Raw genomic sequence first — 23,299 nt, forward strand, 5'->3', positions numbered from 1 at the left:
ACCGAGGGAGGTCCCGCGCCCTGACGCCGCCCTGGTCTCCAGGCAGCCCGGTGCGCTCTGGGCACAGACACCAAGGCGACGGGCGCCGGGCCAGCGTCTCTACAAACACGCCGCGCGCGGCTGCCAGGGGTAGGGCCCCGGGCCTTGGCAGGATCCGCGCGTCCGACTCGCTCCCCGGGAGCAACTGCGGGGGAGGAGGAGGAGGCGGCCCTGTGCCAGGCCTCGGCCACTCCGCACCCAAGGGCGCTGCGCCTTCAAAGGCGGCCGTCCGGGCAGGGGCCGGACTGGGGCCCGGGCGCGCACCTCACAAGGCTGTGAGGGTCGCGGGGCGTGCGGAGCGGGCAGGACAGGAAGCCTCTCGCCACATCCCCCTTGGTCTCCACTGTCGGGGCGCAGGAGAGACAGGTCCCCTCCTCCGCCAGCACTCCTGTCCCAGCGCCACAGCCCCTTTGGCGCCTGCAGCTTGTTTATTTTTTAGCGTCAATGACAACACACCCCTTCCTGCTTGCGGACCTCCGGGGCTCGCCCGCGCCAAGACCTCTCCAGGGTGGCCCGGGCCCGGCGCGCTCGCCTCCCCGAACCCAGCCGCGCCCACCCCCAGGGCTCCGGCACAGCGCGGACAACTGGCCCACTCATGCCGGTTCCGTGACGACCGAACCGAAGGAGCCACCCTCGAGAAGGCGCCCATGCCGGGCCCAGGGGCGGCCCGACTCGCCCCCGAGGCCAGCGCGGCGGGCTCTCCACGACGCCGCACGCGGGGCTGCAGTGACGCGCTCCGGCGCTCGCGCGAGGGCCCCACCGGCCCGGTCCGGACTCGAGGCGCCGCCCTTCCTGCGTTCCCCGGGCCCGGACCCTCCTCAGCCTCCGCCCCGGGCCTGCCCGCAACCGTGCCGCCCGGGTCGGGCCCTGGAGCCCGCCGCCGGGCCGGAAACCGGCGCCCCGACCGGAGTGCTCGCGCCCGCAGCACGCGCCCGCCCTTCCGCGCGCGGCGCCCGCTGCATTGCGGCGGTTACCAGGACGCTAGCCCCGTTTGGCCAATAGCACCAGCCCGTCGCCGTGCTCCCCGGCGACAGCCAATGAAAGCACAAATCAATCATTTGAAACACCCAATGGGCAGAGCACTGCGGCGCGATGGGGGAGGACTTGGATAGGGAGAGCGCAGGAAGCGGCTGACCAATAAAGAGCGCTCCGCCGTGGGAAGGCGGGCCTTAGGCGGCTCGATGGTCGGGGTAGCAGCCAATCAATCGAGGTCACTTGCCAGCCTCGTTCTGGAAGCCCAATACGACGCCGGCGGGGGCGGGCGCCGCGTATATATAAGGGTTCGCGCAGCGTCGGTTGTAGCAGTCCGTGTGCCCGCTCTTCCATTCTCGGTTTGGACCTGCTGCCCGCGCCGCCGCCGCCATGAGGGAGATCGTGCACCTGCAGGCCGGGCAGTGCGGAAACCAGATCGGCGCCAAGGTAGGCGGGGGGGCGCGGGGGGGGCGCCGGGCGGGCGGGCGGCCGGGCGGGCGGGCGGGCGGCCGGGAAGATGGCGGCGGCGGCGGCGGCGGGCGGGCGGCGCCCCCGCATTGCGGCCCCGGACTGCGGCCCTTGGCGCCCGCCCTGCGGGGGTCGGCAGGTGCGGGGCGGGGCGGCGGAGGAGCCGGGCGGGGGCAGGGCCGCCTCCTTGCGCACCGGCCGGGCGTGACTCAGCCCCGCGCCCGCCCGCCGCCTCGCAGTTCTGGGAGGTGATCAGCGACGAGCATGGCATCGACCCCACCGGCACCTACCACGGCGACAGCGACCTGCAGCTGGAGCGGATCAACGTGTATTACAACGAGGCCACCGGTGAGCCCCCCGGCCCCCCGCGGCCCCCGGCGCCCCCAGGCCCCCACCGCGGCCCCCGGCCCCCCCCCCCGCGGCCCCCGGCCCCCCCCCCGCGCCCCCGCCCCCCGCCCCCGCCGACGCCCTTCCCGCCCCCCCCCCCCAGGTGGCAAGTACGTGCCCCGCGCCGTGCTGGTGGACCTGGAGCCGGGCACCATGGACTCTGTACGCTCAGGGCCCTTCGGGCAGATCTTCCGCCCCGACAACTTCGTCTTTGGTGAGCAGGGTGGGGCTTGTGTGGGTGGCTGGAAAGCCAGGACGGCCATCCATGGGCAGGCCCAAAGGTCACTGTCAGAATCCACCCTCCCCAGGGCAAAAGCTAGGCCCCTGGACACGCTTCCCCTGGAGTCACTCAATCCCTTCTCATAAATCGGCTTTGGGAGAAAAGCTCAGCTGTCTGTAGGGAAGGAACGCGCAGGTGTAATCTCTCTGGAGCTAGACTTGTCCTTGGGAATTGGCAGGGCTGCCCGTGGGAGGGGCTGGTTTATTGTTAGGCTGTCTCAACTTTGGCCTCTAATTTAACTCCTAACTGGGCAGGCTGTAGTCTCATGGTTTTGGGGGCTTGTCTGCTCTGCCCACAGGACGAACTTTGTGTGCCACCTCACACCACATTATCTGGCTCTTTTGGCATGGACGCAGATGATCTGTGGTGGGAGTGCCTGGCTGAGAATGACCAGCAGCTGTTCTCCCTTGCAGGTCAGAGTGGTGCTGGGAACAACTGGGCCAAAGGGCACTACACAGAAGGTGCAGAGCTGGTCGACTCGGTGCTGGACGTTGTGAGGAAGGAGGCCGAGAGCTGTGACTGCCTGCAGGGTTTCCAGCTGACCCACTCCCTGGGTGGGGGGACTGGGTCTGGGATGGGCACCCTCCTCATCAGCAAGATCCGGGAGGAATACCCTGACAGGATTATGAACACCTTCAGTGTGGTGCCCTCGCCCAAGGTGTCAGACACGGTGGTGGAGCCCTACAACGCCACCCTCTCGGTGCACCAGCTGGTGGAGAATACAGACGAGACCTATTGCATTGATAACGAAGCTCTCTACGACATCTGCTTCAGAACCCTAAAGCTGACCACGCCCACCTACGGTGATCTGAACCACCTGGTGTCAGCTACCATGAGTGGGGTCACCACCTGCCTGCGCTTCCCAGGCCAGCTCAATGCTGACCTGCGGAAGCTGGCCGTCAACATGGTGCCCTTCCCCCGCCTACACTTCTTCATGCCCGGCTTTGCCCCACTGACCAGCCGGGGCAGCCAGCAGTACCGGGCCCTGACCGTGCCCGAGCTCACCCAGCAGATGTTTGATGCCAAAAACATGATGGCCGCCTGTGACCCCCGCCACGGCCGCTACCTAACGGTGGCCGCCGTCTTCCGGGGCCGCATGTCCATGAAGGAGGTGGACGAGCAGATGCTGAACGTGCAAAACAAGAACAGCAGCTACTTCGTGGAGTGGATCCCCAACAACGTGAAGACGGCTGTCTGCGACATCCCGCCCCGCGGCCTCAAGATGTCTGCCACCTTCATTGGTAACAGCACGGCCATCCAGGAGCTGTTCAAGCGCATCTCCGAGCAGTTCACGGCCATGTTCCGGCGCAAGGCCTTCCTGCACTGGTACACAGGCGAGGGCATGGACGAGATGGAGTTCACTGAGGCTGAGAGCAACATGAACGACCTGGTGTCCGAGTACCAGCAGTACCAGGATGCCACGGCCGAGGAGGAGGGCGAGTTTGAGGAGGAGGCCGAGGAGGAAGTGGCCTAGGGCGCTCTGCTAGTGGGGAAGCGTGGAAGCGGTGTGAACTCTTTATTCATTCACAACCTGTTCTGATACCATGTTTCACTGTCTCACTTGCTGTCCTTCTGTCTCTCCTTACATGCTGTACAGACATCTCCATTAAAGCGTTTTCATAGTGTGCGGCCCCGCCTCTCTGTTTCCTTCTGATAGGCCTTCCGGGTGCTGTTGCCAAATGTGAGCGCATAGCTGTCTTGAGTGGCTGGGTGGGGGGACAGGTGCAGCTGAGCCCTGGTCACCTGGCCAGACTCCACTGGCTGGTGAAGAAGTCTGCTTCCTCAAGGAGGACCAGTCCCCGGTGTGAGGCAGACCTTGGTCCCAGACTCCACTGTTCAAGTCTAGTCCACGCTGGGGGAGGGATGATGGTGGGTGTGCCCAGTCAACCGCCCCCTCCCTAGGTGCAGCTGCCTGAGCTGATGGCCACGTCCCACATCCTGACACCCCGCCCCGTGTACTCACATGGTATAAACCCCATGTAGAAGGGAATCAGGCCTTGGCTGCTGTAGATGGTGTTGCTGGGCCAGTGTGTTTTGGGCAGCCTCTGGCCCAGGGCACAGATGGGGTTCCTAGACAGGAACTGAGTGTAGAGGCAGACCCTGATGCTCTGCCCCACACCAGCAAGTCAGATTGGGGTGGGAGGATGCTGGCCTGCTCTGGGAAGTGCTTAACCTCCCAGGGGCTCTTCTCCCCCAGCACAAGCACTTCACTGCAGCAAGGAACCAGATGTCTGAAAGGCTAGGAGTGGGGCGGGGGGCCCTCCTGGGAAGCAGAGAGGGCAAGGCAACCTTGACAGGCCCTAGGCCAGGCGGAGCCTCCTCCCCAGGCCTCTCCTAGGAAGCAGTGGAAGGTGGCCAGGCCCTCCCGGCCCCTGCCACTCAGGTGGTTCACTGCAGAGCTAAGCTAAGACACCGGGGCAAGCCTGCCTCGCTGATGGCTATACCTGGTTCCTGTCAAACTCATCCATGGCTTGTGTGACCCCATCACGGTAATTCACGCCCATCACCCAGGCGAAGCGGGGCACGAAGCCAGCGTAGCCTGCAGGAAGGGAAGACTGCGATGCCTTCCCCGTCCCAGTGGCAGACCCCTCGCCACACACATCCCGGAAGCCGGCTGGGATTCTTTTCCTTCCCTAAACACTGGTGCTGCCCCCTTAGGGCCAGAATTGAAACAGGGAGCAGGCCTGGGGCCTGCCTGGGAGGTGACAGCTCTTGCAGCCCTCCTCCTCTACCTGTGCTCCTCCCTCCCCCCGGCCCTGGAGAGAATGCCTCAGCGCACTCACACCCGCATGCACCTGAGATAGCCTTGCGTTGGATCAGGTTGGGGTGGTCCAGCTGAGGCAGCCTCTCAAACCTGCCCACGTCCAGTGTCTCTGACTGGTGGGGCAGGGGTGGGTATTCATCCCTCCGGCAGTGGTACAGCTGGGAGGGGGAGGAACAAGTCACCTTCCAGGCCCCACCTGGGTCTGGGTGTGGGGTGAGGCTCAGTCCCCCCGCTGAGTCTCCTGGTTACCTGGTACTGCCCCGGGACCTCCTGGGCAGGGTGGGGCCTTCTCCAGCCCACCTCCCCAAAGGCCAGCCTCAGATCTGAGTGTCCGAAGTCTCTGGAGTTGCCCTTCCTCCCTGGTGGGCACGGTGGGTAGGGGGGATAGGGCATGAAACCTGGAGGGAGCGGCACCTGCCTGGATACACTCTCTGCCCCCGGCAGCCCCTGGGCATGTGTGCCCTGGGGTGGAAACTGGCCCAAGATCTCAAAGTTCTTGTAGGGCTTGAGACCTGTAGAGACAGGAGCTGGTGAGCAAAGCGGGCAGATGGGTGGGCGGCGGCAGGTGACAGGCTAAGGTCTGGCGCTCACCGGTGTAGTGTGGGATGTAGGGCTGGGTCAATTCCCGGCAGGGAACAAAGGGTGGCTTGGACTTGCTGAAGTCCTCAATGAACTTGGGCCTGGACATGGGTGACAGCACAGAGCAAGGGCTCTTCTGCACGCTGGGGTCCATGAGCAGCTGGGCCGTGGTGTGCCCATAGGTGTTCCCCACCTGGTATCGCAGTTGTGGATAGAAGCCGGCATAGCTGTGGAGGGAAGAGGAGGAGGAGGCAGGGCCTGTGGGCATGCGGGGTGGGGAGGCACAGATCCAGCCTGCCTACACTTACAGCTGCTCGACTTGCAGCGAGTTACCTGAGTTACCTGACCTCACCTCTAATACCGGGAGAACAGTGTTGTCTACTTTACGCAGTGGCTCACCACCACCCTTGGGTGCTCATGCTCCCTGGACCCAGCCATCCTCCAGCTCCTCCTATCCCCTCCCAACAACATCTAGAATAGACAAATGCATAGTCAGAAAGTAGATTTGTGATTACCAGGGCCCGGAGAAGAAAGAGCAGACAGCTATTGCTTAACGGATAGAGTTTCTGGTTGGGGCCGTGAAAAAGTGAGAAAACAAATAGTGCTTAAAAAAAATGAGACTACTTCTTAGACTTCTATGCAAATGAATTTCAAAACCTAAAAAAAGTTAGGTTTGATTCCTTCCCAGCCTTTTCCCTTTTTCACGTGTATCCGTGTGTGTGTATTTTGATGCCCACGTGCACAGATGCACACATGTGCACACACTACCGAGAAGGGCTGTCTTAGTTTTCACATTCGGGGAGACACCCAACGAGCAGCTGGCATTTGTATTTATCTGTTTACACCGTTTGCCCTGGGTGCTGACCTCAACTTTGAGAAAGCAGGGGGCATGGCAGGGGCATGGCATTTATTTAACCAGCCTCAGCTGGCTGCTGGTTGCCTGTTTTCTGCTCTTTACAGACATGCTGTTCCCTAGTATGTAGCCTGTGGCCGGGGCCAGGGTTGGGGGAGGCCTGGGCCCCTGGAGGCCCCCTCCCCAGAGCACCCTCTGCCCCAGGTCTCCCACCTCTTCCAGCTCTGGAGCCCCCGGCAGCTGGCTGCAGCCTCCCACCAGCACACCGGCTCTTACCCAGGGATATAGTGCGGTTCTGGCGTGAAGAGGTTGTGTTTCTGGGTAGCTGTCATCTTGCCTCTACGCTGCCCTTCCTGCTCCAGGCCCCTTCTGGTGTGTCTGGCTCCCTCCCTGGGAGAAGTCCCTGTTGCTGGGCAACCATTGTGAAGAGGTCCAGCATTACTGGGCACCACCTGGACCAGGCCATGTGCTCACCAGGGAGTGCTCCCTTCTACCCACGGGACACCGAGGCCCAAGCAAGGGAGAGCACCTGGGCTCGGGATGGGTAGGCCTAGGAGGGAGGCCCCCATCTCACTGAGCCTCAGAGCTCAGAAACAGGGACTATTGTCGTAGAGCAAGTAGGTCCATTGGGAAGGGGCAGATGGGCTTCAGCCTGGACTCTAACCACTCCTCTGAGGCCAGCAGCCCCCTGAGAAGCCGCCCCTGCCGCAGGATGTGGCTCAGGGCGTCCCCTCCCCTAGCTGTCCATATGAAGGGCTATGGTCAAAAGCCTCTTTCAGGTCTGGGGTTTCCAAGCTTCCATCCTCAACCCGTCCTGGATTTTTATACACCAGTTGCTGTTGAGTAGACTCCAACTCATAGTGACCCCATGTGTACAGAGCAGAACCGCTCCATAGGATTTTCAAGGCTGTGACCATTCGGAAGCAGATAGCCAGGCCCATCTTCCAAGGCGTCTCCGGGCAGGATTTGAACCTCCACAAGGTTGGGGCCAAGTGCTTAATGTCTGCACTGCCCAGGGACCCCGGTGTTTTGTACAGGAAGGACTTTCTAACCATACAAAAAAAGAATCATAAAGGAAGAATGGGTTCCTGAACAAGTCAAAAGCTAGCTTAAACAATACCAAACAGCAAACCACTAACTTGGGAAAAAAGTGCGACAGATACAAAATCCATATGAAAAACCTTCACAAAACAAACAATATGAAAAGTTACACCCCACTAGAAAAATACATAAATACCTTAAGAAAGAAACAGACATAAGGCTGAACCTTACCCATCAAATGGCTGCTGATTAAGTGCTGGCAACCGCCGTGGCTGGCAGGACCACCTGAGAGTAACCTGTAATTTGGTAGACTCTCTCTGGAAAGCAATTTGGCAACACAGGCTGAGCACTTTACACACTCCAAGGACTCGGTCCTAAGAAAGCAGCTGGATATTTAGCTAAAGATAGATGCCAGTGCCTTTCACCACAGCCACATTTATTAACGGGACAAAGTAGAGCCAGCCTAAGCATCCAATGACAAGAGCTTCGTTAACGCAAGACATGGCCCGGCCATGTTTGTAGTCACTGTTACTAAATTCTCAAAGACACCTCAACCCGGGGAGGGCCCAGGGCAGTCTGTGGACCCCTTGCCCCAGTTAAACTTGTGTTTCCCCCGACATGTCTCCATCCATCTGTCTGCCAGTCTGGAGGGCCTCTAAGTGGCAGCAGGCCTGGGCTGGATGGGACACAGTCACAGCCAGGGGACCCAGCCTGTAGGTAGGGGAGGGCATAGCTGGGTGGAGCAGCAGCGGGGCTCACTGGCTGCCCTCTCCCCAGGGCTCAGCTGAGAGCCCTGCAGCCCTTCCAGGGCTGGACAGTGCTCTTTCCCCAGGGAGGCCCTGGGAACAGAGGGGCCCTGTGACCCAGCAGTGAGGTCACAGAGCCCTGCAACTGTGCTGAGGAGCAGGGAGACGGAGAGCCAGCCATGAATTTTGACCAGAAAGCTGTGAAATTCCTGGCAAACTTTTACATCAACGGAGGCAAACACTGGACCCATGGCCCGCTGGGGCAGAAAGCACCAGCACTCAACCAGTAACTCCTGATGGTGGGCCGGGATGGCACCCTGGGATGGGGGCTGCAGTCAGACAGGGCTGGACTGTGTCTCCTTGTCTCCCTTGCAGGCCCAAGGCTTCTGTGCTGTTGGAGAGCCAGGAACCCGAGATGGCCTGGGACAAGGCATGGCCCCCAGTGGCCCACGATCTCCCGGCCGGCCTTAGGGTGCGAATGGGCACCCCTCAGGACCTCCCGCCTGCCTGCACCTGCACCCTGAGGGAGCTGCGTGAGTAAGGGTACTAGCTTGGCCACGGCACCCATCAGTGGCACCCCAGTCTGGTCCCGGGGAGTGGGGAGGGGGAGGAGCCTGCTAGGAGTACCCTGGCCCAGAACTTGCTTCTTGCGGCCAGTGCTGGAGCAGCGCCCCCCCATCCTGACTGACCTGGAGATCCCCAGCCCCACGAAGTACCCAGTGCCAGATGCATCTGTGCGCGAGTCCTCCCCACATCCCTGCTATACCATGGGCCGCAAGCCCCCTGCCCATGGTAAGTGTCCCCAAGACCCCACTCTCCATGCTCACCTCACCCCACTTCCTGGCTTCCCTTACCTGGGAGTGGGGCCGGGCCCCACACCCTGCCTCTGTTCCCCTGCCCGTCTCTCCCAGCCCACTGTCCACCCCAGCTCACCTTCTCTCCAACCATCATGCCTCCCTCTGCAGAGGGTGGTGGCCGCAGGGCCTGGCAGACCGTGTGGCTTCAGAGTGAAAACCCCTTCACACAGAAAGCTGACTTCAACCGAGAGCAAAAGGTGGGGGGTATCAACTGGGCAAGGGTCCTGTGGGGGACGGGTGGGGAAGGGACATCATAAAAGAATGGGCAGAGAGAGGTCCAGGGAGGATACTCAAGAAAAAGACTGGGTAGAGTGGGTGGGGAGGGGTCCTGGGGAGGACAGGTGGGGAGGAGGTCCTGGGGAGGGTAAATGGGGAGAGGGTCCTAGGGAGGATGGGACAGGTGTCCTGGGTCAGGTGGGGAGAGGGGGTACTGGGGAGGATTGGGCAGGTGTCTTGGGGCAGGTGGGGAGGGGGTCCTGGGAAGGATGGGTAGGGAGCGGGTCCTGGGGAAGGTGGGGAGCGACCTTGGGCAGGGTGGCAGGGGCAGGCAGGGGCCTTGGGCAGGGTAGGGAGGGGCCTTGGGGAGGGTGCCCAGGAAGGGGCCTCTGAAGCTTCTGGCCCTTCTGCAGTGGCCATCGCCCACTGACTACCAGCCCTCCATCCGGCCTGCCTTCAGCTCTGGCTGTCACTGCCCAACCTCCAAGACCCCTGAGGGCCATGCCCGCGCACCCAAGGCTCGGGGACTAAGCCCCTGGGCCCAGGCCCCCCTACAGACTTCTTTGCATCCCCCCGGTGAGAAGCGGCCCAGCCCCAACACCTACAACATCCTGCCCGGGTCTGTCCTGCAGAGCCCACGCTCACCAGCCTTCTCTATGAGCCGCTCGCCTGCCTTCGCCTCCTGGGTCAGCACCTGTAAGGAGGCCCGGGAGCCGGGGCTGGGGGGTGGGGGGACAGGAGTTGTCAGGGCCGGGGGAAGAGCTGGGGAGAGGGCTGGGGTCCTGGAGACGAGATCGGGAGCTGGGGCCGGACTGGGATGGGTTGGGGGCAGAAGCTAGGGACAAGGCCCAGGGGCCAGGGGTGGGAGCCGGGCCAGGGAGGGGCTCCCAGCCTCCTCTTTTTACAGCGTGCACCCCTGGCCCAGCCACCTACCACGTGGAGGACTGCTACAACTCACGCTTCCCTTCGACACCTGGAGTGCTCATCCAAGGCTCACGGAGACCCAAGCGCCATGACACGGGCCCCTTCAGCACGCTCTAGAGCCACCAGGCAGAGCTGGCCTGGCCATCGAGTGGCACCCTGGCTTCACCTGGGGCCTTCCCAGGCCTCCCTCTGGAACTCAGCCCCCTAGCCTAGCCTTCTGACCCTCTGGGAACCCCAGGCCACCCTTCTGAGACCATGGACGAGAGATTCCAGGCTACGGTCTCCTCCTGCCCACCTTATGCTATACAGAGACGCTGTCATTGACTCTGGCCTTTTTGTAAGCTCCCCATTCCCGCCTCCATGTGCCGCCTCACCGTCATCAATGCTGCCCTTGGCCAGTGCTTGCCCCTTGCCTGTCACATAGGGTGGCACCCAGGGACTGGTCTGGGGCACCAGTCAATCGCTAGAGGCCAGGCTTCTTGTTGAGCAACGACCCAAGTGCTGGGGCTGAGGTGGGGGGCCAGACTCTGTGGCCACCAGCTTGAGCTGGGACCAGCCACCCAGTTGTGATGGAGGGCCCAGAGGCCCAGCTCATCTGGGTCCGCCCCACTGCCCCATGCCCAGAGGCCCAACCCAATGGGCTACCTTCTCCCTGAGAGCTTCAGGCCAGGACCTCCCGGGCCAAGCCGAAGCCAGGAGATTCGGGCTGGCCAGACTAGCAGGCAGGTGGCTCGGGTGTGTGCACCTTGTTAGGGCCTGCCCCTTCCCCTCAGCTCTAAGCCCACAGTGGAGCCTGGTCCTCATGAGCTGTTGGCCTGCCCTCTCCTGGGGTCAGCCCCTGAGACCACCACCCTGACCACTCGCCTACAGCTGGTGATGCTCTTGTGGCTGGCTACAATCCCTCCAGGTGTTCTCCCTGTACCTGCCCCCAGCCCCGGACCCGGTCCCCTCCCCAGGGTCACACAGTCTCCTCTGTGGAAGCTTGGCCCCTCTAAAACCACCTTGTGGTGTTGCCGCCATCACTCCCTTTGCAGGGGGGAGCTCAAGGCCTAGGGAGCCGGAGCACCAGGCACCTGTGTCCATCTCTGGGTGGGACCAGTTTGCCCAGCAGCCTGGGAAGCACAGCAGTAGTTCGGCCAGTGGGTGATGGACAGAAGTCCTGCTCACAGGCACACCCCAGGTGTCTCCTGAAGCCCCAAACCAGAAGTTGAACAGCATCAAGGATGAAGCTGGGCTGAGGAGGGAGGGCTTGTCGGAGGAGGCGACAGAGGGACCGGCTTTCAGAACTAAGCACAAGTTTGCAGGAAGGTATTTCCTAGTAGAGAAAACCTCAGACTTAAGGGCGGTGAAAAGGGCAAAGGCGGATGTCTGGAGGTTGGCTTGGCGGGTGGACGAGAGGTAGAAGAGCTGCACGATGTGGTGAGGGGTTCGCAAGCTGAGCAACGACCAGGGCTGCAAGGGGCACTATGGGGCAGGGACCTGCGTTTGCAGCTCTCTGGGACTCAGGAGTCCGCCGCGCTTAGGTTAGCCGGAGTTGGAGCCCACAGGGAAGCCAAGGTCAGCCCCGACTCGGGCGCCCAAGGTGCGCCGAGGTCTCTGCTGTCCCCTGCTTCCCCCGTGAGCACGTCCTCGTTTCACAGGGGGTGTGAGCGCCCCCACCTGGGCACCTGGTGGTGAAAGTGAGAGCTTCCAGGTGGCTGGGCTCCACTCCCTCCACGTCAAAGCCAGCTAAGGTCAGCGGCAGGTTTCATAGCGATTAGGGAATAAAACGTCCTTGGCTAAAAAAGTCCATCCCGAACACAAAGGAGGACGGGGAAGTCCCTCGCCCTGGAACCCTCTGCCCCTTCCCCCACGGCGGGTTTTGGGGCCGGGCTTTTTGGGTCCCTGCTGGGAGAGGCGAGACGAGGCCAGCGGCTTCGAGCGCCACGGGCGGAGGAGACCTGGAGCGGGACGACTCGGGACTGCAGGTGCGCGCGCACAGGAGGGCCGCTGGAGGGGGCGTGGCCTTGGGGCCGGGGGCGGGCCCGGGGACGTGGGGCGGGGTCGCGCCTAGGGGGCGGGCCTGGAGACGGGCAGGGAAGGGACGGCGAGGGGAGTGAGCCGGCGGGGCCGTGGGGGCGTGGCCTGGCCTGCGCAAGCGGGCTTGACCTGGGTGGGGCGGGGACGCGTCGACGCGCGCGTGCGTCATCCCGGCGCCCTCCTCCCCGCCGCCGTCGCTCTCCGTCGCGCGAAGTGACGGCCCCGCTCCCAGGATCCTCTGCGCGGCGGCGGCGGTGTGTCGCCTGGGCCGGTCGGCGGCCGGGCCGAGGGTCGCGGGGCGCGAGCGGGTCGCTGCGGGACCCCGTGGGGAGCCGCGGTGCGGCAGGAGCTGGCCGAGCTGGAGGGCGCGGGGGAGCGGGGCGCGGGCGGCCCCCGAGGCCCGGGGGAGCGGACGTCTGCGGGGCCTGCGGCGTCCGCGGCGGCGCCCGGGGAGCGGGTCGGGGATGGGGCGCCGAACCGGGCGGGGGCCGGGGCCTCGGCCATGTTCGCGGGGCTGCAGGACCTGGGCGTGGCCAACGGCGAGGACTTGAAGGAGACGCTGACGAACTGCACGGAGCCGCTCAAGGCCATTGAGCAGTTCCAGGTGGGGGGGCCGCCGGCGGGGTCGGGGGGTGGGGGCCCGACGGGAGGGCCGGGCGGGGTGGGGGGGTGGGGGCCCGACGGGAGGGCCGGGCGGGGTGGGGGGGTGGGGGCCCGACGGGAGGGCCGGGCGGGGTGGGGGGGTGGGGGCCCGACGGGAGGGCCGGGCGGGGTGGGGGGGTGGGGGCCCGACGGGAGGGCCGGGCGGGGTGGGGGGGTGGGGGCCCGACGGGAGGGCCGGGCGGGGTGGGGGGGTGGGGGCCCGACGGGAGGGCCGGGCGGGGTGGGGGGGTGGGGGCCCGACGGGAGGGCCGGGCGGCAGGCCAGGTGGCGGGCGAGTCGAGGCGCTCCCTTGGGAAGTTGTAGTTTTCATTTTTTTTGCCCCGTTAGCCGTGTTAGAATCTCCGAGGTTGGCCTACACTAATGTCTAATTGGTGGTTATTTTGGGTGGTCTCCAGCTGTTGCAGCTGCGGGGGACACTCTCGAACGTGCCTCCTGTGCACTCAGACTTGGCTGCAGCTGAAATCGACCGCTTTCTGCCTCTCTGCCGCCTCAGACCGAGAATGGCGTGCTCCTGCCGTCCTTGCAGTCTGCCCTGCCCTTCCTGGACCTGCATGGGACGCCCCGGCTGGAGTTCCACCAATCGGTGTTTGACGAACTGCGGGACAAGCTGCTAGAGAGAGTGTCTGCCATTGCCTCAGAGGGGAAGGCTGAGGAAAGGTGGGTCTCCACTACAGACTTGTGGGCAGGTGACGGTGCAGTTGCTTCTCAGCCTTAGAATGTCTTGAATTGTTAAGCCAGCCTGGTGCTGTCTTAATTGCCATGGGTCTGGGGCCAGACAGACGGCCTCTTCCTGACTTGCTCAGCTGTGCAAGTCTTTCCAGGTACAAGAAGCTGGAGGACCTCCTGGAGAAGAGCTTCTCTCTGGTGAAGATGCCATCCCTGCAGCCTGTGGTGATGTGCGTTATGAAACACTTGCCCAAGGTGAGAGCCAGGAGTGTGGCACAGGGTAGGTGGACCTGTCCACGTGCCCCCGGTTGGCACAAATTCAGAATGTGTGCTTGGCCCAGGGGTCAGCTTAGTTCCAGGGAGGTTTGGCAGGCAAGTGCTGTTCTAGGCGCATTTCGTGATTGCTCCACTTGAAGAGCCTCACCGAGATGCATCCTGGGCCTTTGAGTTGAGGTGCAGGACCCCTTTGTATTCAGCACGGCTGAACCTGTCCCAGGAGCCTGGGTAGAACAAGCGGTTTTCGCTTGGCTGCTAACTGAAATTTTGGCGGTTTGAACCCACCTTGCAGTACTGCAGAAGAAAGTTTTGGCAATCTGTTTCCATAAAGATTACAGCCAAGAAAATCCTATGGAGCAGTTCTATCCTGGCACACGTGGGGTCGCCATGAGCCGGAATCTACTTGACGGCAACAAGTTTGGTTTGGTTTGGCACCTGCCTTGGCTTTGGAGCCCCCTGGGGTCAGTCACAGGTGCCAACTTCTCCTGGAGGGAGCCGGGCTAGCGGAGGTCTCTGCCTTTGGGGCAGATGGCCTCTTGACTTGTCTGGAGAGAGGTTCCCAGGTAGAGGCGTGGCTGATGGTGGCCCTCCCGCAGGTGCCTGAGAAGAAGCTGAAGCTGGTGATGGCCGACAAGGAGCTGTACCGAGCCTGCGCGGTGGAGGTGAAGCGGCAGATCTGGCAGGACAACCAGGCACTCTTTGGGGACGAGGTCTCCCCACTGCTGAAGCAGTACATCCTGGAGAAGGAAGCTGCGCTCTTCAGCACCGAGCTGTCCGTTCTGCACAACTTTTTCAGCCCCTCACCTAAGACGAGGCGCCAGGGCGAGGTGAGGGTGGGCAGCGGTGGGTGCAGGTGCGGACTGCACCTAGGAGCCCCCTACTCCATGCATGTTTGGTGGTTCTGCTACTTTAAGGTGGGCTGTATCTGGTGAGAGGGAGCTTTGCTATTTGTTTCTCTCAGTGTTGTGTTTTGTTCGGTTTCGTGTTTGTGGGTATTTTGCTTTTTGACAAAGTAGTACCTGAACAAGGTTAACAAGGTGGACAAGGTTAAAATCCACTAACCCAACCCAGTGCCGTCGAGTCGATTCCGACTCAGAGCGACCCTATAGGACAGAGTAGAACTGCCTCAAAATCCACTGGAGGGCCTTAATGAAGAGTGACAGCCACCTCCCTATTCACTGCTACCTCTAAAACCCAACTTCTTTTTGGTTAATATTATATCTGTAAATGGTATGTTAATTGGTAGATTTATAGTATGAATTGTGTCTTTTCACTCTTTAGAAAACAGTCACCTTAAGGCTGTATTTATTAACGAGATCGGCACTATTCTGAATTCAAATCTGTAATAACCGTTTGTTTGTTTTTATATTGAGATTTCTCAGTGGGCCGACTTTAGCCCTGGTTGCACAGTGGTCAAGCATTCTACTGCTAATTAAAAGGTCCACCGTTCCTTGGAAACTCTGTGAGGCGGTCCTGTTCTGTCCTATAGGTTTGATATGGGTCAAAACCTACTGGATGGCAATGGGTTTGGTTTTTTGGGGGCGTCCAAGAGAAAGATAAAGTAAGTTGCGTATATAACATAAAACTTTTTGGTAGCAACGTTGAAAGAAATATGTTAAAAGGTATATCAGCGTGTTTCATTTAACTTAGTGTATCCGTGGCATTGTAAGTTAAACACGTAGTTCGTGTAAAAACCATTAGCAAGCTATGTCTTTTTTGTCTTTAGCGTGTCTTTTATACTCATAGCTTATCTCAGCTGCCACGTTTCTGAACGTTTGAGTCGTTGTGGCTTGTCCCCATTGGGCAGTGCATGCTGGAGGAGGGTGCCAGCCCCTTCCCAGCATGTTGTGTGTATCGCCAGTTTAGGTCCTTCATAATCTCTTTCTCGTCCCATCGCCCTCGTCCCCCTGCGTGGCGTGGGGTCCCCATGTTTCCCTGTCTTTCTCCCCATCCCCCAACTCCGTCTCCTGGTAATCGGGTGTCGGCAGCACCAGCGCTGTTTGGTGACCCCGGGAGCGGGCGCAGGCCCCGGGCATGACGGGCCTCTCTGGGTGCCAGGTAGTGCAGAAGCTAACGCAGATGGTGGGGAAGAAGGTGAAGCTGTACGACATGGTACTGCAGTTCCTGCGTACGCTCTTCCTGCGCACACGCAACGTGCACTACTGCACGCTGAGGGCCGAGCTGCTCATGTCCCTGCATGACCTGGACGTTAGTGACATCTGCACCGTGGACCCCTGCCACAAGGTGGGTGCCTGCCTGGGTGGACCCCTGCCACAAGGTTGGCGCCTGCCTGGGTGGACCCCTGCCACAAGGTGGGCGCCTGCCAGGCGACGCTGCTCCAGGCGCACCAGCGAGCAGGTCTGCCACTCTGGTGACCCCAACTTGGAGCCTGAGCCTGAGACCTGGCGCCTTCCCGGGATCCCGCCCCCGCTTGTCCCCTCCCTGTACCTCCTTTTGCTACAGTGGGTACAGACCCCACAGCCACCGTAGACTGCCACCACTCTGCCCCCCATGCCTGCATCTGCCCCAGAGGTCTCTCTCAGCTCCCCCTGCCTTCCTAGAGCCCTTGGGGCTGCTCACTGGCAAGGCGCCAGAGTTCCAGGGATGGGGCTTCCTGCATTGCCCCCGCCCCCAACATGGCACTGAGCGTGAGGCAGGGCCCCTCCTGGGGCTGCATGTGCTGTCGGGCCGAGGTTTCTAGGCATCCTCAGTGGCATTTGGCCCAGGATCTGGTCCTCTGTGGCGGGGCATGGCTACATGCTGACCACGCTGCCCCCTGCAGTTCACCTGGTGCCTGGACGCCTGCATCCGGGAGCGGTTCGTGGACAGCAAGCGGGCACGTGAGCTGCAGGGCTTTCTTGACGGAGTGAAGAAGGGGCAGGAGCAAGTCCTGGGGTGAGGGCCTGTCCAGGGCGCAGGACTGCCCACCACCGCACTTTCTGGACCCTTAGCAGTCATCAGTTAGGGATTTGTCTCAGGTGTTTTAGAAAACCCACGACCAGCCCTGAGCCCACGGTGTGGTAGTGGGACACACTGTGGCAGAGCTCTTTGGAGCTGGTGGGGTAGGTGGTTCCTGTGCTTGGGGAGTGCCAGGGCCCTTCAGTCTAGAGGCAGTCATGGCCACACCCTGTTGACATTGTGTCTGGGCAGTGGCAGGTCAGACCTGGTGTCCTTGGCTGCAGGGGGGTCTTCATTTACTGGTGTAGCTGGGCCCCTGACCCCATGATGCCAGGGCCCAGCCCCGTCTCGGTTTCTGTTCCTTTATTGTGTTGTCTTGGTTGGGGAGAGCACTCAGGTTTTGGGTTCAGGGGTCTGGTCAGGTTTTCAGAGCCAAAACATATGACTCTAAAGTTTTTCCAATTTTTTATGGATGTACAAGCTCTTTATTTTTTCCAGAGATTTTTGACTGAATTGAGACAGGTTATGGGTCTCGAAAGTTGTCTTTGAAAGAGTCCAGGGTGGAGTCGGTCACTCAGTTTGGAGGGAGGCCATCCCCTGGCGGGCGGGTAGCCAGGCTTCCTGAAATCATGCCGGCACTTTGTCCTCCCAGGGACTTGTCCATGATCCTATGTGACCCCTTCGCCATCAACACACTTGCGCTGAGCACCATCAGGCACCTGCAGGAACTGGTGGGCCAGGAGATGCTGCCTAGGGTGAGTGCGGCCGTGGTGCCAGGTAGCATTGGGTTGGGCCTCACACTGGCCCTTCTGGGTGGAAGCTTGGACATGGGCTATAGGTGGGAACCACGCTGCCCTGCCCTGGTGAGGGTCATGCTGCATTGGGCGGATATCTGGGGAGCCTATGATGGAGATGGACAGCTTGGCCAGGCCCCACTAGTTTCTGCTAGAGTTGGAGGAGGGCGGGCTCAGGCAGGCACAGATGTGGCGAGCACCTGCTGAGCCTGGCCCCTCCCCACACAGGACAGCCCCGACCTGCTCCTCCTGCTCAGGCTCCTGTCCCTGGGGCAGGGCGCCTGGGACATGATCGACAGCCAGGTCTTCAAGGAGCCCAAGATGGTAACTTGCTGTGGGGCATCATCTCTCCTCACCCTGCCTTCTCTTTAGGAGTCTCAAGGCCAGCCGTGTGCCCTGGCCCTCCTCCCCAGGGCAGGGCTGGGCCTAGGTGGTCAAGAGCCTCCCAGTCCCAGAGCTCCATACCAAATGCAACCCCTTACCTTGGGGACAGTGCCCCCATGGGGTGTCGGGCGTGTGGGTACAAAGTGGAGCTGGCCCTTGATGACGGTTTCCACTTGAGGTGGGCTCTCGGGCAGCTGACTGGCGGAGGGGTGCAGGTGTATAGGAGGTGGGAGGGGGCGTGGGGGCAGGGCTTCGGTGAGGGCCAGCGGACAGTCTGCTCACCTCATGGCCTCCCAGGAAGTGGAGCTCATCACCAGGTTCCTGCCAACACTCATGTCTTTTGTGGTGGATGACCATACCTTCAACGTGGACCAGAAGCTTCCTGCTGAAGAGAAGGCCCCAGTCACCTATCCAAACACACTTCCAGAAAGCTTTACCAAGTACGAGCCTGGTGGGCAGTAAGGGGCAGCAGACATCTGGGTCTGTGGGATGCACCCCTTTTGGGGTCATGGCAGAGAAGCCGTGTTTGACCAGTCCTGCAGGGAGTTCCCGTGGAGGTGTCCCAGGCCTGAGTGGGTGGGACCTGAGGAGTGTCTAGTGCTGACAGCTCTGTGGGGGTCCTGCAGAGTCCCATGCTGATGGCCCTGTGGGGGGCGGTCCTGCGCCGTTCTCCGTGGTGACAGCCCTATGGGGGTCCTGCGGAGCGCCCCGGCTGATGGCCCTTTGGGGGTCTTGCGGAGCGCCCCGGCTGACAGCCCTGTGGGGGTCTTGTGGAGTGCCCCATGCTGACAGCCCTGTGATGGGGGGTCCCACGGAGTGCCTCGGCTGATGGTCTGCCCACTAACACAGGTTCCTTCAAGAGCAGCGCATGGCCTGTGAGGTGGGGCTCTACTATGTGCTGCACATCGCCAAGCAGAGGAACAAGAGTGCGCTGCTGCGTCTGCTGCCCGGCCTGGGTGAGCCCGCCCCTGCCCTGCCCCAGAGCCTGCTGCTACATCCAGGCCTCTTCTCCTGGGCCAGCTTGGTGCCTCCTTTCATCCTTGTCTAGGATTTTAATACAGAGTGAGGAAGGGGCTTCAGCTCTCCCTTCCCATGTGCCCCAGGCTCACCCCATCTGTTGACAAGCCATCTGGCCCAGTGGTGCAGAAAGCCCCAACTCCCCTCCTGGGGAACCTCAACTGCACTTCAAATCGAGGTGGGGGAGGACTCAGTCCACATGGCTCTCTTAGCCCTGGGGGCTTGTAAGTCTTAGGGTCTCATCATAGGATCTTGCAGGTGTCCTGTGATTATATTTCTGGACCACTGGTGTTTTTGGTGACGTTGTGTGTGTTATGTATTTGCTTTTTGTGTGTGAGGAAAGCTACCTGTTGATCCAGGGGTGTTAATTTATACCCAGCTGCCATCTAACGGAACTCTCCTGGCTCTGGACGAGCTTGCTGTGCAGTAGTAACTTGGCTTCAAGCAACACTCACTGTCTTCTCTAGTTCCAGGGCCAGAGCCCCACATAAGCCCCACTGGGCTAAGTCCAGGTGTCTGCAAGGCAGGCTCCCTCTGGGGCTCCAGAGAGGGTCCGTTTTTTGCCTTTTCCACCTTCTGGAGTCCGCTGTGTTCCTTGGCTTGTGGCCCCCTCCTCCATCTTCAGACTTTTTCCATCCTCACAGCTCTTTCCCACAACCCTCCCGTCTCCATCATGAGGACCCTTGTGAGCACATTTGGCTCCCAGTGGTACAGGGCTGTCTCCCATCTCAGGGCCCTTCTGATCACACTTCCAGGGTCCCTCTGGCCACATCAGGCAGCACAGTGACAGTTCAGGGATGAGGATTCCAATATCTTTCTGCAGTTACTCTGCTGACCACAGGGTTGGAATTTTATTGTTTGGTTTTTGAGACTCCCAGGAACCCAGAGATAAATTAACTTTGTTTGCTGCCTCTGTTCTATTTATTTTAATACTTTTGTTTCTTCTTTTCTTTTCATTGTGTTGGCTACAAACTGGGGTGACAGGCCCCAGACTTATTCTGCTGAGTGGGCAATGTCTACTGTCCCCATAGGTGCTGGCTGCTGCTGTGCTGGGGGCCTCTGGTGAGAATGGGCATGGCCCTCACGGTTCTCCTTTGTTTTTGTTTTTTATCGTTAGCATGCTTCCCTGCTTTCTACCTCCTCAGGTTGGTCGGTTATTGGAATTTACAGGCTTTATTTTTTATAGCGGTTTTAGAGAGATAGAACAATTGAGCAGGAAGTACAGAGTTCCCATGGCTCCTCTCCCATCCTCTTTGGTTTGTTTTTGGACTTTATATTCTGGACGCTTATGAACCCCTGGGTCCCTCACCAGCGTCCACTGTGATGTGTGGCTACCTTCGCATGAGGCCTGGGCGGGTAACGTGTCCCTCACCAGCGTCCACTGTGATGTGTGGCTACCTTCGCGTGAGGCCTGGGCGGGTAACGTGTCCCTCACCAGCGTCCACTGTGATGTGTGGCTACCTTCGCGTGAGGCCTGGGCGGGTAACGTGTCAGCCGAAGAGAATTTAGCGTAGGTGTTACCACAAAATAAAGATGCTTTAAAAAATGAAACCACGGGGTCACTGTCATATCTCAGTGGAGTGGTCTGTAATTCCTGAATGCTGACTTTCTACATGGTGGTTATGCTTCCTTAGTTGTGCAAACCGTTGGTGCAGATGGTTTGCTCAGATCAGGATCCAGCTTGGTCTTGCGGGCTTTGCCTCTCAGATCTCTGATGATAGCAGGGTTTTATGTTTCATTTTGTTGAGGAAATCAGGGCTGTTATCTCTGGCTGGCACTTGTTGGTGGCATCGTTGGGCTCTGAGTGTGTGCTGCTCACTGTGTCTGAGTGTTTGGACGCAGCAGTCGGGAGGCTGGAAGGAGCCTGGGGGCTGTGCGTCTTCCTCTGATGCACCGGGTGCTCTGCAGACCCGATGTTGTCACGCTCCCGTTCACTGGTGGTCCTCGTCTGGACCATTGTTCCCAGGGTGCAGGGTGGCCGTGTTCTGGCACCTCTTGGCGTGTGGCCGTGGCCGCAGGAGGAGGAATGGCGGCAGCACCCAAGCTCTGAGTGACTTTTGTTCGTGCCAGTGACAGCCACACACATGCAGGGCTGCCTTCTGGCGACTGTGTGGACAGACCCTCACCCTGCCACCTGTCTCTCTGTCCTGGTCAGCGTTGAGTCAGCTTCAAAAAAGGGCTTGTGTTTCTTTTTTTGTTCTTGTTTCTCTAGGACAGTCCAGAACACTCCAGGTGCTGGTATGGTGAAACTTACTTAGTGCCAAGTGTTTTGGTAGTTTTCTGGGTTTTTTTTTTTCCTATTTAGTGGTCTCTTTAGGTTTTCTTTCTTCTGAGGTCAGTTTAGTGGCCACCGGGCAAGGCCATGTGTGACTAGTCCTTGTCCCTCACCCCCTGCCTCCCCTAAGCCCTCTGCTCCTGACTGTGTGCTATGGCTGTGCTGTGTGGAGTCCCAGACCCCCCACCCCTGTGGTCCCCTACCCTGGCTGTCCCTGCTGCCCCCTGCCTGGTGGGCCCCCTCAGCATTCTGCTCTGCTGGAGCCCCACCCTCAGGTGCCTGGTGCCTGACCCCACAGCACTGCCTCCCTGGTCCTCATGAGCCTGGAGGTCCCGGGCACGGAGCTGACGTGTGTCGTGGCGGTGGAGAACTGTGGGGATCTGGTGCTCCTGAGATCAGGGCTGACCCCACGGCACTGCCTCCCTGGTCCTCATGAGCCTGGAGGTCCCGGGCACGGAGCTGACGTGTGTGTCGTGGCAGTGGAGAACTGTGGGGATCTGGTGCTCCTGAGATCAGGGCTGACCCCACAGCACTGCCTCCCTGTCCTCATGAGCCTGGAGGTCCCGGGCACGGAGCTGACATGTGTGTCGTGGCAGTGGAGAACTGTGGGGATCTGGTGCTCCTGAGATCAGGGCTGACCCCACGGCACTGCCTCCCTGGTCCTCATGAGCCTGGAGGTCCCGGGCACGGAGCTGACGTGTGTGTCGTGGCAGTGGAGACCTTCGGGGATCTGGCCTTCAGCGACATCTTCCTGCACCTGCTCACCGGGAACCTGGCATTGCTGGCCGACGAGTTCGCACTGGAGGACTTTTGCACGAGCCTATTTGATGGCTTCCTCCTTACAGCCTCATCAAGGTGTGGGGCAGCGCAGGGGTCCCCGGCGAGGTGGGAGATGCTGCAGCTTTCCTGGATGTGGGCTTGCATCCTGGTCTCTGCCCTGACTCCACATTCTCTTCCCACCGAGTGCCCTGCAGAGCTGAGGGACTGGGGAGGGGTGGCCGCTGGGAGCTTGGGGGCATGGGTGGGAGGAGCCTGCAGCCCTGGCCCAGCCTGCACCACCCCCCAGGAAGGAGAATGTGCACCGGCATGTGCTGCGGCTCCTGATCCATTTGCACCACCGGGTGACACCAGCCAGGCTAGAGGCGCTGCAGCGGGCCCTCGAGCCCACAGGCCAGGTGGGTGCCCTGGGGCTGCCTGCGTGGTGACCCCAGGTGATGTGCGTGTGTAGGTGCGGCTTCCCTGTGATCCCAGGTGACCTGTGTGTACACCTACAGAGCGGGGAGGCTGTGAAGGAGCTGTACACGCAGCTCGGCCAGAAGCTGGAACAGCTGGACCACCTGAAGCCCAGCCCGGCCCCAGCAGCTGAAACGCCCACCCTGGAGCTGCCCCTGCCCCCCGTGCCTTCCCCAGCTGTACAGTGAGCCCCATCAGACACACCCTGCAACCCGTGAAGGCAGTGGTGCTGCACCCAGCACCGGGTGGATGTGGCCCGTGCAGGACAAGCAGCTCAGCTGAAGGCTGTGTCCATGGCCTCCTGTCCACCGTCCACACAGGACCCACCACTCTGTGCCGGGCTGCTGGGTTCTGGGGGTTTGGGCAGCACCCACGGGAGGGTCCTGCCCTGCCCGCCCCTAGAGCTGTGACCGGCTGCACACTTGGTGCCCGGCATGCTCTGGCGTGTTTTCCAACCACAGAAAGCATGATGTCGAGCTGCCTTGTAGGTTTTTACTGTCGCAGCAAAGATGGACCAGACTTCGGTTAGGAACCTGGTCTCCACATGGGGGGAGGGGGTTGAGGACCTGGTGAACCACCTCAGTGTTTGAGGGGTGGGGCCTGGCCACATTTGGTGTCTGCAGAGTTGGACTTGGGGCCTGTCCGTATCACTTGTCGCCGCCTGGAACCCCTGAGAACAGGGCTGATTTTGCTGCAGTACAGTGGCAGAGGCTGCGTTGGGCCCCAAGGCCCGGCCTGTGTGCACAGGGTCCTGGCTGGTGGGGGGTTTGCAGACAGCCCCAGGAGAGCCAGGTCCCCACATGGGTCTCCATGCCCAGGTGCACCATCTGCTGTAGGGGTGAGGGGAGACTCACTATGGGAATAAAAGGCATTTTCATGAGATGATTTTGTGCCTCTACTGGTCTGCTGTGGGGTTGGAGATGGTGCTGGGCCCCTGAGGGGCCAGAG

General features: G+C 60.9%; 4 protein-coding genes across 10 annotated transcripts; 3 read left to right on the forward strand and 1 right to left on the reverse strand.

The window, feature by feature from the left end:
• The first annotated feature begins 1,205 nt into the window (after nt 1–1,205).
• On the forward strand, nt 1,206–3,773 carry TUBB4B (tubulin beta 4B class IVb). 4 transcript variants are annotated; one of them, XM_064290755.1, is made up of 4 exons: nt 1,327–1,458; nt 1,719–1,827; nt 1,970–2,080; nt 2,560–3,773. In XM_064290755.1, the coding sequence occupies exons 1-4, from the start codon at nt 1,402–1,404 to the stop codon at nt 3,618–3,620; spliced, it is 1,338 nt and encodes a 445-aa protein (XP_064146825.1). In that variant the 5' UTR covers nt 1,327–1,401; the 3' UTR covers nt 3,621–3,773. The 4 variants fall into 4 exon arrangements, with proteins under 4 accessions (XP_064146824.1, XP_064146826.1, XP_064146825.1 ...); XM_064290754.1 differs by lacking the exon at nt 1,719–1,827 and having other exon boundaries at nt 1,206–1,458; XM_064290757.1 differs by lacking the exon at nt 1,970–2,080.
• On the reverse strand, nt 2,559–8,321 carry CIMIP2A (ciliary microtubule inner protein 2A). The gene is made up of 7 exons (XM_003423562.2): nt 6,619–8,321; nt 5,502–5,716; nt 5,160–5,422; nt 4,942–5,068; nt 4,591–4,685; nt 4,110–4,227; nt 2,559–3,852 (listed from the first exon to the last, which is right to left on the reverse strand). Exons 1-7 carry the CDS (start codon nt 6,672–6,674, stop codon nt 3,764–3,766), a joined length of 963 nt encoding a protein of 320 aa, XP_003423610.1. The 5' UTR covers nt 6,675–8,321; the 3' UTR covers nt 2,559–3,763.
• On the forward strand, nt 6,824–10,763 carry STPG3 (sperm-tail PG-rich repeat containing 3). 3 transcript variants are annotated; one of them, XM_064290760.1, is made up of 6 exons: nt 6,824–8,415; nt 8,505–8,662; nt 8,787–8,921; nt 9,095–9,183; nt 9,616–9,898; nt 10,110–10,763. In XM_064290760.1, exons 1-6 carry the CDS (start codon nt 8,309–8,311, stop codon nt 10,241–10,243), a joined length of 906 nt encoding a protein of 301 aa, XP_064146830.1. In that variant the 5' UTR covers nt 6,824–8,308; the 3' UTR covers nt 10,244–10,763. The 3 variants fall into 3 exon arrangements, with proteins under 3 accessions (XP_064146830.1, XP_064146829.1, XP_064146828.1); XM_064290759.1 differs by lacking the exon at nt 8,787–8,921 and having other exon boundaries at nt 8,339–8,662; nt 9,616–9,888; XM_064290758.1 differs by lacking the exon at nt 10,110–10,763 and having other exon boundaries at nt 8,339–8,662; nt 8,787–9,733.
• A 1,851-nt stretch (nt 10,764–12,614) lies between these two features.
• On the forward strand, nt 12,615–23,236 carry NELFB (negative elongation factor complex member B). Of its 2 annotated transcripts, none has more exons than XM_064290761.1 (13): nt 12,615–12,749; nt 13,302–13,465; nt 13,630–13,729; nt 14,347–14,577; nt 15,809–15,994; nt 16,533–16,645; nt 17,301–17,403; nt 17,671–17,766; nt 18,124–18,266; nt 18,676–18,782; nt 21,832–21,973; nt 22,185–22,293; nt 22,393–23,236. In XM_064290761.1, the coding sequence occupies exons 1-13, from the start codon at nt 12,648–12,650 to the stop codon at nt 22,537–22,539; spliced, it is 1,743 nt and encodes a 580-aa protein (XP_064146831.1). In that variant the 5' UTR covers nt 12,615–12,647; the 3' UTR covers nt 22,540–23,236. The 2 variants fall into 2 exon arrangements, with proteins under 2 accessions (XP_064146831.1, XP_064146832.1); XM_064290762.1 differs by having other exon boundaries at nt 12,637–12,749; nt 13,204–13,465.
• The last annotated feature ends 63 nt before the right edge of the window (nt 23,237–23,299 follow it).

The sequence above is a fragment of the Loxodonta africana genome, chromosome 9, assembly GCF_030014295.1.
Source record: "Loxodonta africana isolate mLoxAfr1 chromosome 9, mLoxAfr1.hap2, whole genome shotgun sequence".
Classification (NCBI taxonomy): domain Eukaryota; kingdom Metazoa; phylum Chordata; class Mammalia; order Proboscidea; family Elephantidae; genus Loxodonta; species Loxodonta africana.

What these genes read in the sequence shown, in the direction of transcription:
- TUBB4B (XM_064290754.1), top strand. Translation starts at nt 1,221, where the DNA reads ATGGTCGGGGTAGCAGCCAATCAATCGAGGTCACTTGCCAGCCTCGTT. An exon ending in GAAACCAGATCGGCGCCAAG is followed by an intron (nt 1,459 to 1,969) that starts GTAGGCGGGGGG and finishes CCCCCCCCCCAG; the next exon opens with GTGGCAAGTACGTGCCCCGC. An exon ending in CCCCGACAACTTCGTCTTTG is followed by an intron (nt 2,081 to 2,559) that starts GTGAGCAGGGTG and finishes TCTCCCTTGCAG; the next exon opens with GTCAGAGTGGTGCTGGGAAC.
- CIMIP2A (XM_003423562.2), bottom strand. Translation starts at nt 6,674, where the DNA reads ATGACAGCTACCCAGAAACACAACCTCTTCACGCCAGAACCGCACTAT. An exon ending in GAACCGCACTATATCCCTGG is followed by an intron (nt 5,717 to 6,618) that starts GTAAGAGCCGGT and finishes TTCCCTCCACAG; the next exon opens with CTATGCCGGCTTCTATCCAC. An exon ending in ATGAGTTTGACAGGAACCAG is followed by an intron (nt 4,228 to 4,590) that starts GTATAGCCATCA and finishes CTCTACACTCAG; the next exon opens with TTCCTGTCTAGGAACCCCAT.
- STPG3 (XM_064290758.1), top strand. Translation starts at nt 8,452, where the DNA reads ATGGGGGCTGCAGTCAGACAGGGCTGGACTGTGTCTCCTTGTCTCCCT. An exon ending in CTGCACCCTGAGGGAGCTGC is followed by an intron (nt 8,663 to 8,786) that starts GTGAGTAAGGGT and finishes TCTTGCGGCCAG; the next exon opens with TGCTGGAGCAGCGCCCCCCC.
- NELFB (XM_064290761.1), top strand. Translation starts at nt 12,648, where the DNA reads ATGTTCGCGGGGCTGCAGGACCTGGGCGTGGCCAACGGCGAGGACTTG. An exon ending in GCCAGGAGATGCTGCCTAGG is followed by an intron (nt 17,404 to 17,670) that starts GTGAGTGCGGCC and finishes CTCCCCACACAG; the next exon opens with GACAGCCCCGACCTGCTCCT. An exon ending in CCCTCGAGCCCACAGGCCAG is followed by an intron (nt 22,294 to 22,392) that starts GTGGGTGCCCTG and finishes GTACACCTACAG; the next exon opens with AGCGGGGAGGCTGTGAAGGA.